The sequence below is a fragment of the Rattus rattus genome, chromosome 13 (genome assembly GCF_011064425.1).
Source record: "Rattus rattus isolate New Zealand chromosome 13, Rrattus_CSIRO_v1, whole genome shotgun sequence".
NCBI classification, from domain to species: domain Eukaryota; kingdom Metazoa; phylum Chordata; class Mammalia; order Rodentia; family Muridae; genus Rattus; species Rattus rattus.
The window spans coordinates 47,769,877-47,790,475 of NC_046166.1; the positions used below are offsets into that span (position 1 = coordinate 47,769,877).

At 35.7% G+C, this 20,599-nt stretch overlaps 1 protein-coding gene across 2 annotated transcripts in view; it reads left to right on the plus strand.

The window, feature by feature from the left end:
* Msr1 (macrophage scavenger receptor 1) overlaps positions 1–20,599 on the plus strand; it is a 72,999-nt gene that overhangs the window by 11,869 nt on the left and 40,531 nt on the right. For both annotated transcript variants that reach the window (XM_032919061.1, XM_032919059.1), the window contains exons 4-7: positions 7,777–8,186; positions 11,950–12,136; positions 15,404–15,484; positions 19,683–19,772. In XM_032919061.1, the coding sequence (XP_032774952.1) occupies positions 7,777–8,186; positions 11,950–12,136; positions 15,404–15,484; positions 19,683–19,772 (768 nt within the window). The remainder of the gene's footprint in view (positions 1–7,776; positions 8,187–11,949; positions 12,137–15,403; positions 15,485–19,682; positions 19,773–20,599) is intronic.

The window sequence follows — 20,599 nt, forward strand, 5'->3', positions numbered from 1 at the left end:
TAGGGGACTCGTCCTTGCAGATGATTGATTCTTTACCAGACGCCATTAACTGCCTACAGGTAGCTCTTCATCCCAGGGTAGGGCCTTGTGAGATTTATCCATTTATACCAAAATGTCAATCGGTGTTATCGTTTCCAGGTCTTTTCTAGTTGATCATGTTGTTGACATTTCATTAGAGCAGGTCCCAGGCATACATAGAAGTCACAACCTCCAATCTCCCAGTAGATATCCTGGTCCTCTGACTCGTCTTTCTGTCCTTCTGTTCTGTGATGTTCACTGAACTTCAGAGGTACAGGTTGTGTTGTCAGTGTATCAATTCGGAACAGGTATACCAAGTCCTTTCATCTCTAGATTTTGGTAAGTTTTAGATTTCTCTAATAATCTCAGTCCATGGAGGTGGGGGGGGTCTTCTCTGATGAGATGTGAGAGTTACTCTCACTGTTGGCCACAGATAATAAGTGTTTAGGATGCAGTTAGAAATGTTATTGGTGTAGAGAAACGGCAGTAGTATGTTCTCTCATCTAGGTTTATAGTACTAGGTAGGCATCATGGGTAAGGAGGGAATATTATCCCCACAAGTGGCAATCTTTTTTTAAATTGTGTGTGACATGTGTGTGTGTGTGTGTGTGTGTGTGTGTATGCATATCTGTAATTTTAAGGAAACATAAAATAATGCATAGGACGCATTTTCCTTTATTTAGATGTTGTTAACTTCTTTCAAAGTTTTACATATACCTTCTACACGCACTGTTAGACATGACTGAGAATACGTTCTCTTCTTGCTTTTGCAAATGCTAATGAGTTTGAATTTTACGCTGCCGTTGTTTGTTGCTGCTCCATGTAAGCGTAATTGAATTTTTATATTAAACTTCCTCTAATCTCTTTTTGTTTTGTTTGAAAGAAAGTGCTGATAACGTTTCAGACTATTTCAAAATTATATTACACTCCACACTTTTGTAAACTTCTAGTGACAGGCAACAATGCTTCTGAAATTCCCTTTAGTTATATAATAAAAATTTCCCCTAAAAGAGAATAAAGTTAACCATGGCTCTTTAGCATGTCTCCAGCATCTTCTAAAGCATGTGGAGAAAATAATACTCTTTCCAAAGTACTTGCCAATATGAAAACAAGTATGGTAATTTACACTAACAATGTCTATCCCCAAACACAACATGCCATATTGCAGAAAGCTTTACATGCCGAGTGTGAAAAATACATCATCACTACACCTTGTGAATATGTTTCACATGCTGCCATTTAAAACACAGAGCAATAATAACGCAGCAATATCCATTAGGATTTTTACAATATGACATGCTACTTGGGTTCCATGTGATGTTCTCCAGGATAATATTTCTCTAAGAAGTCTGTTTGAACTAGAGATAAACAATTTCAGATGAATGTTATTTGGTTTATTTGGTTGGTTTGGTTTGATTGTTCCTTGGTGGTTTTGTTATCGTCCTTGTTGTGGATATGTTGTATCCCCTTCCCCAGGCTGGCCTCCGATTTGCTTGTACCTAAGAATGACTGACTATTTGGTCTTCCTGACCCTACCCCTGAGTGCTGAGGTTAGGGCATCAACACGTTTAGTTTACATGGTGCTAGAATTGAACTCAGGGTAACCTAAAAGCTAGCAAACCATTTTTATCAATGGAGCTACTTGCCCAAACAGACATATTGGATTTTAATTGATATTAAAAGTCCCTGGTCTTGCCATTCTTTTTTTTTTTCTCTGTACTACCCACCCCCAATACTTTTCCAATATGCTCATCAAGAGACCGGCTTAGGAAAAGTTCATTTGAATGTGCATGCTAATCTGCCTAAGAAAATGCTCTTAAATGTAAAACTGAAGTTCCTTTGTTAAGGGAAACTGGAGAGACTATCTCAAAACACATTAAAAATTCTACTCAGGAAGAAAAGCTAAGGAAATTAACAATTGTAAAACACAGCTATTGTTTTATCATTTTGCATCATTTGCTGTGCCCAAGCACTAGGCTATAAACTTTCTGTGCATCCTCTTAATACAGCCTTACAATTACCCTTTCAGCAGACGCCGTAATTATCTTCATTATCCACACCAGAAGACCGGAGCTCCTTAGTAATGGAGCATGTGTTTCCATCTATGACTTCTGTGTCTTAACCTCTCTTGTGCGCTGTCTCTCACTGCAATTTGGTCATGATAATAAAACATGATTGTCCAGGAAAAAACATCCATAAAAATAGAATTTTCATAATGTCAACTAAGAATATTTCTTTTTTAAAAAAAAAAAAGTTCCTGTTTTAGACATTAAAAACAGTGAAAACAAAAAGCCAAGCATAGCAACCAAAGCAAACAGTGAACAGACAACAGCTATTGAATAAAGAAAATAGAAGTTTCTAACAATATAGATTCCTCATTTCCTCATAAGCGAGGTTATGTACATGTCATCGATATACCTGTGCTTATCTGTGGTGTGAAACGAATACTTGAATGGCGTGCTTTTGTTTGGTGTCAACAAATATACACCAGTTAGAATTCAGGCAAATTTCATCTCTTTTATGCAAACCACAGCCTACAAAACCTACCTCAAGGACTGTAGGCTTTGATAGTCTGTGATCAAGGGAGATAGAAGCCTGAATAGTATCCTGGCTTGTAATCAAGTTCAAAATTCTTAGGCTCTTGGGAAATATTACCAAGTCAAATGATTGCTCTGGGATTGCCCAGTAACTGGTCTGTCTTTTTCTGCTTCCTAAAATTATCGTAGGTACCTATTAGGACAGATAGGAAATAGAATGTTCCGATCTTATAAGTTAATACTTGTTCCAAATTCCTCAGAATTTTAAGCAGAACTCATTGTGACTATCAAGTACTCAGAACAGGTGATTGTTAATGCATTTATAACTCTTAGTACCAGATCACAATGACTCTCAAAGAGAGCTAAAATACATGATAGCAAAAGATTATAGATGTAGACTGCTGAAAGTTATGGCACAACATATGAACTGGTAGCTGAGGTAAAATGAACATAAAGCTTTCAAATGTAAAGTAGCTAGTCCTTGGAAAGTTGTTTTATTACTCTGGTGGCATACAGTATATGGTACCTCTCTCAAGGAATGTGAAGTATTCCTGACAGAAAATAGCATCATAAGACTGGACCAGGATGAGAAGATACATTATAGAACGGATGTGTATAAATTATTACTGAAATACAAAAATCCTTTCTCAGAATAATATAAATGTTGGATGGGAAAAGATATTACTAACACGAAAGAGTAAACACGATGTGTGGAATCAAATATCACCAGCTCCCCAGGTATTTGCATAGAACATAAAAGTTTGCCTTCTTTCATTATAAAATAGAGATATCACAGAATGCTCTCTCTGGGAAAAGATGAAATGAAAAAAATGTGAACTTTAAAAAATAGACTCAGTTATCCTTTTTAAATTTACTTCTGAGACTATAATATAATTTTACACATTTTCCCTCTGTTTCCATCCTCCAAACCCTCTTAAATACCCCTCCCCCACACCCCTTCAAATTAACGGATTCTTTTTCACTACTATTATCACATGTGTATATATATTATATATATATATACACACACATATATGTACATACACACATATCACATATGTTACATATGTGCATGTAATCTATGTATATATATGCATATACTAACAATAGTGCCAGATCAATCTGAATAATGGTATTTGTGTGTATTTTCAGCATTGGCTGTTGACACTAGAAAAGAGTTGTTATGTTCTTCCCTGGGAATGATCACCTCTCCTGCTCCCAGCTTTTTCAGTTGCCTATAGTTGCTTGTGTAAGTTTTAGGTCTTGGGGACTTTTTCCTAATCCTTTCCAAACAGGTATACTAACAGTGGAAACAAAAGTTTAAGTATATGAATGTTTGGAGGCTTCTCATTAAAAGACATAGTTAAGCTCTTGCTTTTTCTTGCTCTTGTTCTTACCCTCTTCTTCTTTGTCCTTTCTCTCCCCCACCCCCCACCCCCGTTCTCTCCCTGTGCTCATGGCTGGCCTCTACTTCTCTACTTCTCTCTCTCTTCCTCTGCCCTACTATCCTCTTAAATCCCCTCCTCATGCCCTGAATAGACTCTATTTTATAAAAGAAAACAAAAAAAAACCCCATGGTTAATTGGTCATTGCTGTAGTTTGGATTACAAGGTTCATGACGCATGCCCAGCAAACCCTATAAAGCAAAGTCTCTAGCACTTGAGGTAGCCATTGGTACAGAAAGTAAAGCGGAAGTTAGTTTCATTTATGATAAAGGAGACAGGAAGTTGTGTTTTAAAAATGAATAAAATATCTTTACTGTCAAATCATGTATACCTTGTCAAATGAATATCATAGTTCATATAACTTTTTACAAAATCAGGTCTCTTCTATCTATGCTGAAAAACATACTTATTTTACTATATGAAATAAAGGTTGTTTCCTTTTTTTAGTATAGAAGAGATTCAGGGCATGGGGAGGAGAGTTAAGAGGGTAGTAGTGCAGAGAAAGGAAGAGAGAGAGAGAGAGAGAATGAATGAGAGGGAGAGGGAGAAGGAGAGGGAGAAGGAGAGGGAGAGAGAGAGAGAGAGAGAGAGAGAGAGAGAGAGAGAGAATGAGAGGGAGAGAATGAGAGGGAGAGAGAGTAGAGAAGTAGAGAAATAGAAGAGTAGAACCTGGCCATGAGCACATGGAGAGAAGGGGCGAGGGGAATGGGGAGAGAAGGGACAAGGGGGAAGAGGGTAAGAGCAAGAGAGCAAGAGTGATTGTTTTCAAAGTAAAATTCTGTGGTGAAGCAAATAGAGCATAGGTCTAAAGAAAATAAAGTACAAACTACTGTGTTTACGAACATAACTCCTTTGAGAAGGAATGTTTGTATATTACACAATATACTAATCTATATCTTATTAATTGTAATTAATACATTTATACTATATAGTTATATAATTGTAATATAATTAATCAATATCAAATTGGAGACAATAAGATGACACATCAATCCTGAAACATCAAATGCTTCTTAATCTTGGGAAATAGTCTATATAATTTTTTATATATCTACTTGATGCTAATAATAGTACCAACATTCTATTTACACAGATGGTAAAATAGAAACATGAACATTAATAACTCATCCAACACTACTGCTTTTAAAAGGCAGAGCTATAAATGTTAATCCAGGCTAAATGAAGCAATGTTTGTCATGATTTTGAAGCAGTTTTAAAAGTACTATTCATTTAAGTTGCTTATTGGTAAAGACAATAATTCCCTTCCCAGTGAGTTTTGTTTATTTTTGAAGTTGTAATTCAATTACAGCATTTCTCCTTTCCCTTTCCTGCTTCCAAACCTTCTCATATATATATTCATCGTGGCTCTCCTTCTAACTTGTGGTCTCTTTTCCCATCAATTGTTCTTGAATATATATATATATATATATATATATATGTATATGTATATATATATACACACACACATATATATATATTGGTGTATATACATATATACAAGAATACACATATAAGAAAATATATATGTATACATATATATCAACCCTATTCAAAAAACCATAGTCAATGAGTAATGCTGGGATCAAGAGAGGCGCCCCTTCCTAGGAAAGAACACCACAATTGACTGTGCACTGTCAAATGGGCAGCCCTGAAAACATACATGCAATTAACTTTACATGGACTCAACAGGCAATATGACTGCAGAAAAACTTGCTTCTCATTCTGAATTTAGAAAACGTGGTGATCTATGGCAATAAATATACTTGTATGTTCAATGTATTGATGGGCTGAGAAATACAGAATGGCTGACACACAATAATTGTGGTCCTATGATAAATCACACCAAAATTTGTCATTGATTCATTACTAAATTCAATAAGCTAAAATCATAAAAGAATAAGCACAGAGATATATTTTAAGTGTAAACATATAATAACATTCCTTGTTAATATAAACAATAATTAACTAGCAGATATTGCTTTCCCTGAGGATGGCGGCTGCAAGGATTCTATAACATATTCTTTCATTTATGTAATCATTAGAATTTTATTCCCGCTGCCTGCAATGAGGTCTAAATATTTATTCGACCCAGTCTCAAGTACTGTTGTAACCGGTAGCATTTTTACATGGTTCAAGGAGACTGAACAAGGGCAGGTTAGATAATGGCCAAGAGCAATCAAACTGACAAGCAAAGCATGGAGGAGGCTTTCAAAGTCAACAGTTTGCTCCCGTGGGAACACAAATTTAAGTAGGAATTTCTGTTGTCTTATTATTTCCTCAAACCACGGTAACACGAGTTACAACTAAGAAATGTAGGAGATTCATATGTAGCCACGTGTTTAAATATTTCAGCTGTGTGAAGATGTACTTTTCCTCCTCTACATTGTCATATGTAGAAGATATTATGCCTCGAACTAATAAGAACGTAAAAGGAGCATGCGGACAAAAGTATATACGTAGTTCCAATCCGTTAAGTTTCATCGAATATATTACATTATTATAGAATAGTGGTAAGATATTTTAGTATTTACTTCATCTCATACGATTACAACATATGTAATTTTATCTTTAAGTCCAATGTTTTTGTTTTCCTTCATTTTAATTTCATTGTATACCATTCTGAAAGACTAATTAGCTCATTTAGAGAATATATAACCATTTGCAAACGTGTTCCTACCGCTCATTACAGTCCCTAAATTTCACTGAACAGAACAGTTAGCTATTCTTGAAGATGGCGTTCCATCACAAGGCTGCTTTTCAAAACATTGAATGTGTTACTGACTAACTAAGTTACTAAGTTGGTAAGTAGAAACCAACTTAATTTGCAGTATTTCTAAGCAAATCTGGCAGATCCATTGTGGGAGAAAACTGACTGAGCAAATGTTTTTGAAAAAAATTATTAAATTAAAAATAAAAAAGTGGCTATAATATGACACTAAAATAAAAGATATTCTAGATTCTGTGATTCTGAGACTGGGAAGGCTACAACAGAAGGATCATGAGTTTGAGGTTAGAGTGGGCTGTATTACATCAAGGCCAAGCTAAGCTATACATTGAAGCCCTACCTCAAAAACAGATTATTATAATAATAATATTAATTAAAACAAATATGATTTAATAAATGTACAATCAAACATTAGACTTTAGTTAAGACTGATAATATAGATGTTCAATTATTTTTTCATATTTTCTGCTATGATTAAATATTTTACAACAGGAGAAAATGAGAACAATGCATTTTTGAAGGAAACAAATTTATCTTTCCAATTTCATTTTAGGAAAATTAACTTGCTTAACTAAGGTGTCCATTTTTCTGGTATCTTCAATGATGATTTAACAGGTTACTAATCCCTGTCATCAGTCTTTTGATTATTCTGTGTATTGATTTTGTAATTGTCATTCTAATATAAATAAGTCCAACAGGATAATTTCAGAAGAGGTGCTTAACATGAACTCATTTCTATTAACAGTAAGTAGTCCGTGGAGTAGGGCACAGTACGTTTCAGTCTGTCGAATTTTCTCTAATTGGCAAACAATGGCCAAGAAGACTAATAAGCAGCAATCAGAAAGACGATCTATACTGGATTAAATTCTAACATAAAAATCATAGAGGTGACTAAGTGGTTTATAATAACATGCTGAGTCTAATCAATGAAGGCGAAATGCTTGATCTAAGCTGGTATACAGCATCCTACAGTAGGATAGAGTGCAAAGACAGGAATGATGAACTCAAATGATATAGGCTAAAAGTGATTTATTTTTATTTAAACATTCAGCTCAGCTTGTGAATTGGGAAATGAAGAACTGCTTAGTGGGTTCAGCTAACACAAGTGATACATTGCAAACTCTGACTGGAAAAGAAAACACCAGTAAAGCAGAAATGAGGTTTACAATTGCCATGGAACGCATGAAGGACTTGGAGGAGAGAATCCAAAGCATTTCAGACTCAAAGGCTGGCCTTCTAGACACAGACCGCTTCCAGAACTTCAGCATGGCAACCGACCAAAGACTTAATGATTTTCTTCTGCAGTTAAATTCCTTGATTTCATCAGTCCAGGAACATGGGGAGTCCCTGGATGCAATTTCCAAGTCCTTGCAGAGTCTGAATACGACACTGCTTGATGTCCAGGTCCATACAGAAACACTGAATGTCAAAGTCCGCGAATCTGCAGCAAAGCAACAGGAGGTAAGCCTTTGGAATACAATGGCATGGCTGCATTCTGGAACTAAATTCCATGGATATCTGTATACATTTGTGTTCATAAAAACAACCTTGTTGTTTTGGTCTTTATAATACTTCCTATTTATGTTTGCAGACTAACCATTTAGCACTGGACAACCAATTGATGTGTTTTTCCCTCAAGAAGACCACCTTTTCTGATCCCAGCTTTCCTCAGTTACCTATAGTCCTTTCTATAGGATTGAAGCCTTGTGTGCCTTTCTCTGTCCAGTTTGACCCATTCACTGTTGTCATCCACGTTCAGACCACATTTGAGCAGTCATGTTTGTTAGACTCTATGGACATAGCTTTTGATATTTCTCAGAGACATAATCTCACAGCAACTCCTTGATAATCACTCTTACTATCTTTCTTCCCTTTCTCCTTCAACATTCCCTAATCATTAAACACAGGAGTGTATCTCCTTCAGAACTATACTCCACAACCTTGCATTTTGATTTGTTGTAGGTTTTCTATAGTGCTCTCCATCTGTTGCAGATGGAGAAATTTATATATATATATATATACATATATATATATATACACACCATATACACAATTTCTAAAAACATCTTCTTAAATGCATGCCAATTATAGAACAAAAATATACCCTTAATTATATTCTACCTAATGAAAATTTATTAAGTTTTTGACTAAGTGTAGACTAACAAAAAAGAATGTTTCACCTATTTTCAATTTGTAAGTTTAGATGTTCCCAAGGTTTGAAATTTACATGTTACTCCATTAATGCTACCACAAGACAATGACATCATCATGGGCAACCTGAACTTAAGGAGTTCAGATATTCTACTTCACAAACATTCTGAATTTCCATGGTTCCCACATTGTCCATAAGTATCTAAGCATATAACATATGATTGGGTTATTTAGGTGAACGATTTAGGTGGTTAAAAAGTGGTACTTAAAGAAGCACCTCTGGGAGTGAAGAATATAAACAAAATAAAAATAGAATAGAGAGGAATAGAAATACAGGGATGAAATATCTGCTGTGAGTATAGACTTTTATTAAGTTGGAGGGAATGGATGAGAAAGCTGACTCTTATTTTGTGTGGAAGCGGAGCGAGAGGTCCATGCAGGTAGAGCGTGGCATGAAGAATAAGACGGAGGGCAAACCTCACTTGATTTGGTAATGTGCTTGTTCCAGCAGAAATGATAGATTACCACACAGGTAAAGTATTGTAGCCAGAAGACCTAAGACTATGTTGAAGACCTAAAGAGTGATTTTAGTTTGTACAGACTACACTTTTAATTTGGAGGAATTACAGAAGAAGGCACATGTTTAGAGCAAAAGTTCCAAAGCTGTGTTGCACGTGTTTTAAAGATAACTGGTCACCAAGACTGAGAAATGAAATCAATGCAGGTATGTGAGTGAATATGCACAGGATTGCCCAGAACATAAAATGAGGCTTTAATTCACATTGCTGGAGTTATTTTATTTGCCTTTACATTTCCCCATCATAGTGATGGGAGGATCATAATCAAGGCCTCTCCACAGGATAGTCAAGCATTCTATTTCTACTGCTCTTCTTCTTGGAATCTTTATCCCACTGAGAAAATAAGCAAATGTAATGCAAGGCTGAATGGGTCAATGCTCTCTAAGAAACAAGGGGACATCTCATGGGGCTTCATCATATTACCTGCCAAGGATTGGTCAGACGTGGATTTGAGATAGTCTTCTCTCTCGTTCACATGGTCTCAATTTGTTTCTTTCATTTTTATTGGTTATTTTATTGGTTTACAATTCAAATGTTAATCCCCCTTCCCAGTTTTTCCTCCACAAACCTCCTATCCCCTCTCTCCTCCCCCTGCCTTTATGAGGGCGCGCCTCAACCTGCCCATCCTGCCTCAGTGCCCTAGCATTCCCCTACCCTGGGTCATTGAGCCTCCACAGCACAGGACCAAGGGCCTCCCCTCCCACTGACGACAGATAAGGGACTCCTCTGCTACATATCCAGCTGGACTAACGACGGTACTACATATCAGAAATCCCAGCACTGAGAAAGTAGGGGAAGAACCAGGAGTGGAAGATTACACTTAGCTAAATAACAGATTTAAGGCAAAGAGATACATGATATTCTATCTATCTCAAAGAAATGTGAAAAAAAAAAAGCTGCACGCACTCTCTGTATGTATGTGTATGTATGCATGTGTCTGTATCTGGTATATTTATAATTGATAAAAAGTAAAATAAAAAAGCTTCAAAGGCAGAGGCAATAAAATTTGAGAGTAAAATATTATGAAAATGGAAGTTGGACATTCTACTGAATCAACTCTTGTGCCATCATTATCACTAAGAACTTCCATTAATAGTAAATAATTTTACAAACTAAGAATATTTTACCACAATCACACAGTAAAAGATTATCATTTTAGATAAACTAAAACTCCTGTGACAAGAAGTTATTTTTAGTTTTTGGTATTTGACATCTGTGTATTTGGGAGAAGGGGCATTCTTCGATGTGTAGTCAACTGATTTTATTTCTGATTAGGAATTTTAATAAACATTTTGCAGCTAAAGAACTAGAATTCTGAGCACCCATTTGTTGCAAGATATTTGACCACACTGTGAACCCCGAGATTGTGTTATTTATAGAAAAAAAACCAACTGTTTCTATTGTGTTGCAGCTCAGCCCTTAGCACACACCTTTAATCCCAAACAAGGAAGGTAAAGCTGTTCATAGAAGGAAGCAGACATGATTGAAAGTGATGTCTAATTGAGTGGTAGACAAGTGATGAATCAGAGAAAGATTTGGCAGAATAGGATATGCCAAACTCTGACAAGACAGAATGCTACCTAAGAGAGCAGTGCAGGCCCATGGTTCTGGGTGGGGAGGAGGGAAGCAGGAGTGGTTGGGGAGGGGGAACATCTGTATAGAAAAAGGGGTAGTGCGGTGGGATTGGGGGGCTTATGGACAGGAACCAGGGAAAGGGAATAACATTTAAAATGTAAATGAAAAATATCCAATAAAAAATAAATTAAAAACAAGAGAGCAGTGAGGAGAGAAGAGAGAGAGAGAGAGAGAGAGAGAGAGAGAGAAGAGAGAGACAGAGAGACAGAGAGACAGAGACAGAGAGAGAGACAGAGAGAGAGAGAGAGAGAGAGAGAGAGAGAGAGAGAGAGAGAGAGAGAGAGAGAGAGAGAGAGAGAGAGAGCCAGTTTTACCAGGATAGCGGTACAGAGACAGGCTTCACAGAGAACAAGCTAGACACGATTGACGACAGAGTGAGTCAGAGAATGAGAAAGAACCCGAAGACTAGAACATATTTCCATAGTTAGCACAGGGCTAAGCAGAGCATTCAGGAGAGGTTAAGACAGAAGACAGACTGAATCAGTCAGCTTGGAGAGGTGTTTGAGGGAGAACAGCTGAGTTTAATCAACCATTCCAGAATCAGAAAGAACTAGAAAGAGACGACCTTTTTTAGTAGCAAGTCTGAGAGGCTGAAAACAATCTAGGCCCAGATGAGATCGTATGGAGAGTAGAAGCTTCCAGGACTAGGCCTAGGTTAGCAGACAGAGGCAGTAAACCTCAGGGATGACAATTATATCAGGTGAGTAAAGGTTAACATTTACACTCACTTTCTTATTCTTATTCTATAACACTCCCCCGATGCTATATGCTTTTCAAAATCACATTTTCAAAGCCCTATGCATGTACATGTTTCCTAACTGTGTGTTAACAAAGGTTGTGGCGCTGACTGTGTTTTATAGGACATCAGTAAGTTGGAGGAACGTGTGCACAAAGTATCAGCAGAAATCCAGTCTGTGAAAGAAGAACAAGAGCATGTGGAACAGGAAGTAAAACAGGAAGTGAAAGTATTGAACAACATCACCAACGACCTCAGACTGAAGGACTGGGAACACTCCCAGACGCTGAAAAATATCACCTTAATTCAAGGTAAAATACCTTGTCCTGGAAATGAAACATTAAAAGTCTGTCATGTGTAGGCATTTGGTAATTGACATTCTGTCACTTAAAGTAAATGGTTTCTGAGATGCTGTTACTACAAGTTCACAGAAGAAAGATTAATATGTGATCAGGCAGGATAAAGTCACCGCACCCTAGAATTTCTAGAATTTCTTAATGAGTAAAGCAAAGCCAGGCACAGTGACTCAGCACTGGAAAGCTGAGGCAGGAGGTCACCACAAGTTTGAGGCTAGACAAGGCTTCATAGTGAGAACCTGCCTCAAAAATAAAATAAAATAAAACAAATTAAAATAAAATAGAAATTACTATATATGCATGAAAAAATCTCTTCTTATCTGACTATACTTTTAATTAGCAACACATCTTAAACTTTTTTTTTTTTGTCTTTTTTTTCCTTCAGAGCTGAGGACCCAACCCAGGGCCCTGTGCTTGCTAGGCAAGCGCTCTACCACTGAGCTAAATCCCCAACCCCTTAAACTAAATTAAAATAGTAATCATAGATACATTACTTTCTTCTCCAACTCCAATGAATCTTACTGATTTTTTATAAGTCATTTATACCTATGTATTAGAATATAGTTATTTTCACTTTGTGGATATTTTTCTACAGTTTTAACTTTCTGCATTTTTAAAGTTTATGTCTTGTAAACGTGCTTACCTTTAAGAATAGGATCTGACAGCTCCTTTCCCTATAACTATTTCTACTACTTAATTTTGTGTTCTCATTTTTTTTTCTTTTACAGCTTGATTTGTGTCTCTTTCTTGCTCTATCTTTTCTATAGTTGATCTGGATTGATTTTTATTGGATTTATCTGTTCAAAATTACTAATATCGGATAGGAAATTTTACCTACTGGCATTCTCCTCCTGCCCTCCTTGCTGTTGAAATGCGCTGTAATGTATGTTAACGCTGGTCAGCATCTTCCAAGATAACTGAGGGTAAAGGGAACTGAAAGTGTTTTGCCTCACGACACACTCCCTGGCCTCCTATCTTTGAGGGTGCAGTCTATCTCTATGTTATGAAGTTTTCAAACCAAGAGTTTAGTTTGTATTATTTATCTTACTTTTTATTAAAGGAATTTACTTGGACTTTTCATGAGAAAGCTAATTTTACTCCTTTAAAATCTATGTCATTATTCTCTGGATCACGTCCCTTCTGTATAAAATTTGTTGAAAGTTCATCTAGACCAAGTCAATGGCACGATCTTGAGTAATTTTATTTGTTCTTGATTTTTCTGGCTGTCTTACTCCATACATTTTTTATGTCATAGTTATTTTGGTTATTTATGAAGATAATAATTGATGGGGGATTTGGCTTCTGAATACCAAACATCTGTGTATGCCCATCTGTCTTATTAAGTTGCCCAGTATTAGTCTCCATTGTGTGTACTTTGAATGACTGAAGAATTAGTTACTATAACTAGCAAAAAGGAAATGCTGTTGATGTATAGTGGTTTTTAGGGAATGAAGACAAGAAAATAACAGGCATGTCCACACAGTTGTCATTTTTCCACTTCAGTGCTGACCTTGTACAGGAATATATATATATATATATATATATATATATATATATATATATATGTGTGTGTGTGTGTGTGTGTGTGTGTGTGTAGAATTAACAATAAGAGGTCTCAGAGTATTTTGGAGAAAATATTCCTGTGTATTTTGGTTTCCCTTATCCTCATTCTTCTGTCTGTCTATAATATCTGTGAGTTCATTAATCTGAACTTCAGGTGGGGAACTTTTGAATTTTTGAATTAGGCATTTGTTGTACTTACAGGAAATTTGATTTAAGACTGCGATTAGCTTCTAAACATTTTCCATTTTTATACACTTCTCTCTCTCTCTCTCTCTCTCTCTCTCTCTCTCTCTCTCTCTCTCTCTCTCTCTGGTTCTCTGTTTCCCTACTTCCCTCCCTCCCTCCATCCATCCTTTTCTCCGTTCTGAAGATTCAACCCAAATACTTACTAAGCTTCAATCTAGTTTCTAGTTTAATTACCTTTAATATGAATTCTTCATAATTCTCTCTCCTTCCACTGTAATTGTAATGAAAGTAAACTGGATTGACCCATTTTGTCTCTCAGGTAATAAGCTCTATTTCATGATTTTAACATTTTCCTCATTAGTAATTATATTAGAAATTAAATATTAGAAAAAACAGATGAAGCTTTATTTAACATATACTAATTTAAAACAAGTAAGAAGTAGGGTTGTCCAAATCTTAACATCTATAATATCTTAAAATCAACACCTATGGATTACATAGTATAATTTGACTTATTCACTGCTAATTCATTTATTCTATTACTCATGTATTTGTTGGTACTGGAACTGAATCTGAGGCTATGCATTTTATATGCAATGTTCTACCCAAATTTATATTTGTGGTTCCCAATTTGTTTATAGTCACATTTGTCAAATAAAAATTTATGTATTATAGACATCTTAATATATAAAAAAATGGATATTTTTAAGTTGAAAGGAAATAAGAAATGTCAAGTTCAAGTTAATGTTTATCTCTGGAAATGAAGGAGCTGCATGAATGAGAGACCGTGTGGCTGGTGTCTGTGCCTGGTGTCTGGTTCTTCCTGGGATATTTCCCTTATTACTATCTTTGTAGCTCATATACAGCACACGTCATAACTATTCTTCCTTTTATTATCACATGAAAATGCATGGCAAAGAAAACTCTGGATTAATCAGTCTTCAGATAGTTGACTAGTTCCTTTGTGCATTTTAATCTGTAATCTACTCTTTTAAAATCCAAAATCAAAACCTTGAGTCTTAACTAACAAGTCCATCTACATTCTCATGTCCGTTGTTTTTCTAGTCTTTTTGTAAATGGCATTGTTCTTATTTTCCTGCTCCAAGCTATTTTCCACTTGTCCCTTGTCTCTTACTATGGAAAGACCTTCTGCATACCCTCTTAATTCTTCTTATAATAATATTAATAGCATATATAAATATCTCTCTTAAAACTCCTAATTTAAGGCACCATTTTCCAATGTTGTATGTTGCATTAACTTTGCAATTGGTCTACTTGACTACATGATCTGCAATTTACTCATTCTACCTAGAAAAGAAACACAATTTATTCAACACATAGTTTAAGATTTTAAGATTTTTATTTAAAATTTGATTACATTATATATAACTCTCTAGATTTCCATACAACTATTGTGATTAAAAAAATTTACCTATGCTTTATAATTCTAATCAGTACTTGTAATTTTTAAAGGGCCTCCTGGACCCCCAGGTGAAAAGGGAGACAGGGGACTTACTGGAGAAAGTGGTCCACCTGGTGTTCCAGGTGCAAGAGGTAAGAATAGTAATCTCTTAACTATATATCGTGAAGTTGAATGATGTGTATTGATGTTTGCATTTAGGGGAGAATAGCTATTTCATTTATTCAATGGTCTGTGTGCGCGTGTGCACGTGCGTGAGTGTGTACGTGCATGCATGTGTGTGTGTGCATGTGTGAGCGTGTGTGTGTTTATAAATCCTCTCAAATTTGGGGAAATATAGTGCATAATAGCATCCTAATCAGATGGAAAAATAAATATAAATCATTAATTCATTTTTCAAAAATTTTATTATTTTGTGTTTGGAATTTATGGCTGCACATGTGTCTGTGCATCATGTGCATGCCTGGTATCCTCAGAGACCTGATGAGATTATCTGATACCAAAGAACTGGAGTTACAGACAGTTGTAAGTTGAATATGGATCTCAGAAATCAAACATGGGTCCTCTGGAAAACATTCAGTTCTCTTAACTACTCATTCATCTGTGTAGCTTAAGCAGTAATTATTGATTTTTGTAGAATGTTTAATGTTTTGGCCAGAGTTACTACATGAGGTTGTTTATGAGCCTGAGCGGTTTTGGAGAGACTATATTCCATGTATAGTAGGCATAAGGTTGTATGTGAAGAAGAAGAAAATTATATTCCTGTTAGATTAGTTTGCAAGATAAGCCTTTCAATATATACAGTTACATTAATGAGTCATAAAAGTTAGAGGATATTGTTCTCACATATTCCATGACTGCACTATACCTCCTTAAACTCACAAAATCAGAAAGTAAAGAAAGCTGAGAAAATGGGCAGTTTTTACCTGGGCTTTCAGCCACTCTCTGTATTGAATTTTACTTAGAGAAAAATTGTTCCAAATTATTTTCCTCTGAGTATGTTGTTATCTTGAAACCAATGTTTTGAAAGAAGATAATGGAAGACAGAGAAAAGGAGAGAGAGCATGAACTATCTTTACTGAAAAAAATGAAACCAACAATAACAGCAATGTGACTGTCATGCTATTCAAACGCCATGCTTTGCAAACAAATTCTTTGCACACTGTTTAAAAAGGATAGAGACTGAATGATCTAAGCATAATTAGAAAGGCTCACTGGTCAAAAATTTCCTAAATACTTTGCACCACATCTCGGTTTTCCCCCTTTAGATGAAGTAAAATGTTCTTTTGATATTTTGACTAACCAAAGTTACATAAGGAAAAGTAGCTAAGGATGGAAAATATAAATAACATGTATGTGATAAGTACATCATTGTGTATCTTATATTTAAAAGATCAAAACTACTTTATAATCTCTGTTTATCATTTATCATATGCATAAATATATATATACATATATATATATATATATATAGAGAGAGAGAGAGAGAGAGAGAGAGCATGTATGTGTTCATCTTTCTATAAGGCAGTGAGTGTGTGATTTTAACATTAGATTTGTACTTTTTACCTAGCAAGGTCCATCTGCTTGTTGAAGGCTCTGTAGAGTTAAAGAAAAATATATTTATATCTTAAGTAGGAGAAGCAGCAAACATTATTTATCTCCCAAAGCTGCTATCATTAAGATCTGTAAGAACCTACCGTCAATTATGAAGCATAATTGGTAAAGTTATATAGTGCACACACAGAAATCAGTGAAGCTCGTGGTTTGCTGTACAAAGCATCCCCTTAAAATCATTATTCCAATTTTTTCTGCACTGTGGTTGTGTGAGATAGGATCTGAGACATTAAGCGTTTTCTATTAGTATAAACAGATACCGTGTTTCATCTTGTCTCCTACCAAATTAATTGGGTTTACCCAGGGAAAAAGACTGATGCATGAATATTATAAAAATTATTGGACTGGCTTACAAAATAGGGGCTGATAATCTAACATTGTCTTCCTGCTTAAAGGGCAGAGAACTTGTTGGTTACTCCGTCCCTAATGCCAACTTCTTCTGCTGACCTAATCCAGGGCTAAAAGCTTGAGCTATTCTTGCAGAGTAACTGTCCTTCCGTTCATGTTGGAGACTCCCGAAGCTGGAGTCTGCTGTCCAGAAAAAAATGCTGGCCACAGCATCAGCAACAACAACCAGAGCAGTAGTCATAGCATCAGGATAAACACTCACCAGCCCCAAACAAAGTTGCAAAGCATCCGCTTTTCATTCCTCATTGCTATTTTGAAACCACTGTGTTGCTGGTAGGGGCCACGATTCTAGGCGAGGGTTTTCCCTCAGTTGATTCATCTTAGAGCCGCCTTCACAGGACCCTCTGCCCCCAACACTCACAGGGGATTTTTTTAATCAAATTCCAGATCCAATCAAGTTGGCAGTCAAGATAAATGGCAAGAACAAGGAACTAGTGGCTTTCGAGAACACTACTCATTGATACAAATAGATACTATGCAGGTCTATTAACAGGTCACAAAACTGTTAATTATACTTCCTAGTAGATAATCCTCTCAGGTAAAGGGTTGTGGTTTGACTTGACCCATGACAACAGAAACTATGTAATCTTCAAAAAACATAGGCTTTATCATCATTTAATATCTGTATTCTGTTTAATGCGCTGTAGGATTGCTTCAAATGTGATACCAAAACCAGGAACTGAAGGATAGATGGTAACCAATCCTAATGACCCCTCCTTCATAAACCCTATGTGGACTATCATTTAACTCATTAAAGTCACCTTAACAAACACCTACTCCCACAGCAGGAAAGAAATGTCTTAGATACTTTTGTGGTTACCCTAGAGGCCCTAAATAGTCAAAGTGTTATAATCATTACACATCCTCTAGCATGCACAAGAGATTAAAATGTGCTTTTCCTTAAGACATTATAGTAATAATTCATTTTATAGTATCAGTCCCTTTGAGAGAATGCTCTATTGTTCATATATATGTGCATTCATAGCATGCAATAATGTGTGGATGTGTGGAATAATGAAGCAGTTATAGAGTCTGCTCTCATGGTGATTTCAGAATGTAAGTTAACGCCTACTAGTCTTCATCTGTGATAGTACTGGTTGATTAATGCATTGATGAGGTCGGTGCCCCTTGTGATCCCTTTACCTCTCAATAACACCATCAAACTTTTATTATCAGAGCCTTTTAAGGGGACACTTTAGATGTAAACCACAATTCTCAATAGCTACAAGTTCAGATATCTCACTGCATAACGAAAGAAGGTATGGCTAACGGTTTGCTCAGGTAGAGTAAATTAAGCCATTTTAGGTTACATGTTTTAAAAAGTCTAGTGAGTATATACTACAAACTATGTCACATTTGATATACATAATACACTACATATTTATTGCATAAATAATGATTCCTCTTTACTATATAACACTATTTGTTTAGGTTAATTTCTTAATCTCTGCTGGAATCAAAGTTTTATAATGAGTTAAATAATATTTTTGAAATATTTGTCAAATATTTCTTAAACTTAACATATTTTGGACGACAATATGTCTGGTTTTAGATATACTTATAAATGCATAGAAAATATTTCTCAGAGGATTAGATACATGTAAATTTTGCTTGCTGGATCTTGTAAGGGTGTTCGTCCTCCCCAATCATCCCTGCCTCCCCGCCTTCCTTCCCGCCTTCCCGCCCTGATATTCCCCCTACACTGGGGGGGGGTCCAGCCTTAGCAGAACCAAGGGCTTCTCCTCCCATTAAGTTGGCTTATGTTAAATTGCTTAGCTCTACAATAATTTCATTCATAGAAATAGCCTTTCCTACATGTGGAGTTTTTATAGTTACTTTAGAGATATGAGGTAAAATAATGTTAATTTTCAGGTTTCATTTTAAAAATCTACAGATATATATGTGCATTTCATACCCATAAATAATTCAAGAGCATAGCGTTTAAGTAAATACTCATGGATCCTTCTTATTGTGTTGTATTTTTACTAATACGAGCAATAAAAGTTCAAGCTTCAAATATTTATCATACTGGCTACAGAAATATCTTCCACTTGAAATTTTCTGGTTGCTTATAGTAGCTTTCTGGATAAAGCTAAAAATGTTGTCTTTTCTGACCGTGAGTGTTTAATTGACAATCTATAACATGCTCAATGTAGTATGTTCATGTCATTATTTAATATTATCTTCCAATTGAATACATGAATGATAGGAAAAATGTCATACTCTCCCCAGAGATTCATTTCATTTATTGGGCATTCAAATATGTTCAAAAATAATTGTTAAACATATTTTTCTTTATTAACCCTGCAGGTCCTCCAGGTCCTAAAGGTGATCAGGGACCAGTTGGCTTCCCTGGTGGGCGAGGATACCCAGGAGCACCAGGAAAGGCAGGGAGGTCAGGTAGGTATTGTGATGCTATACCTGTTGTCATAGAGTTTGCAAACAAATACTGTATCATTAATAGTGTTTCTAAAATACTTACACAATACAAGTTTTTCTTCATAGTATCAACAGTGTCACTCTCTTAGTTAACTTCATAGTCTAAAATAATTTGAATTGATTTTTGCCCACCAGAAAAAAAGTTCCTATGCATGAAAGGAAAATAGTTCTGTGCACACATCACAGTCAACACACACACACAGTATCTATACACTTCGCATAGTCATAGCTTGCTATGAAGGATGCTATCTACCATGCACTAAGTAGAATAGAAAGAGGACCAGGAAAAAGTAGCAGTGTCAAGCCCCTTTTAGACATAAATGACCAAATTTTGTTGTGACCCAGGTAAAAAAAAAAGTATTCCTAACACAATAAATGGGTTTCTCTTATTAGCTCATAATAATCAACACTGAAATCCTTTCAACTTTTTCATAGATAATGATTGTTATTACCACTGATTACATGCACAGATATTGGATTATGCTCTTCACGTAGCAGCATTAGTAGAGAATAAGCTTATGTATTCCCTTTTCAAAGGAAAGTAACACCAAGAGAATACAGTCCATATTGCTATGGTAGTTTTAATAGTTATTACTCTTAGATACTTCTAGGTTTATAGGAACATGTCAAAGAAAGCATACGGTTCCCATACACCTCTCATCAAATGCACAACTTATAACACCTTGTCTTCAGGGATCATTTAACACAAGTATTAAGCCAATCGTAGCCTCATTATCGATAAAAGTCTATTGAGTACATTAGGCTTCTTTGTGTTTCATATCTATCTC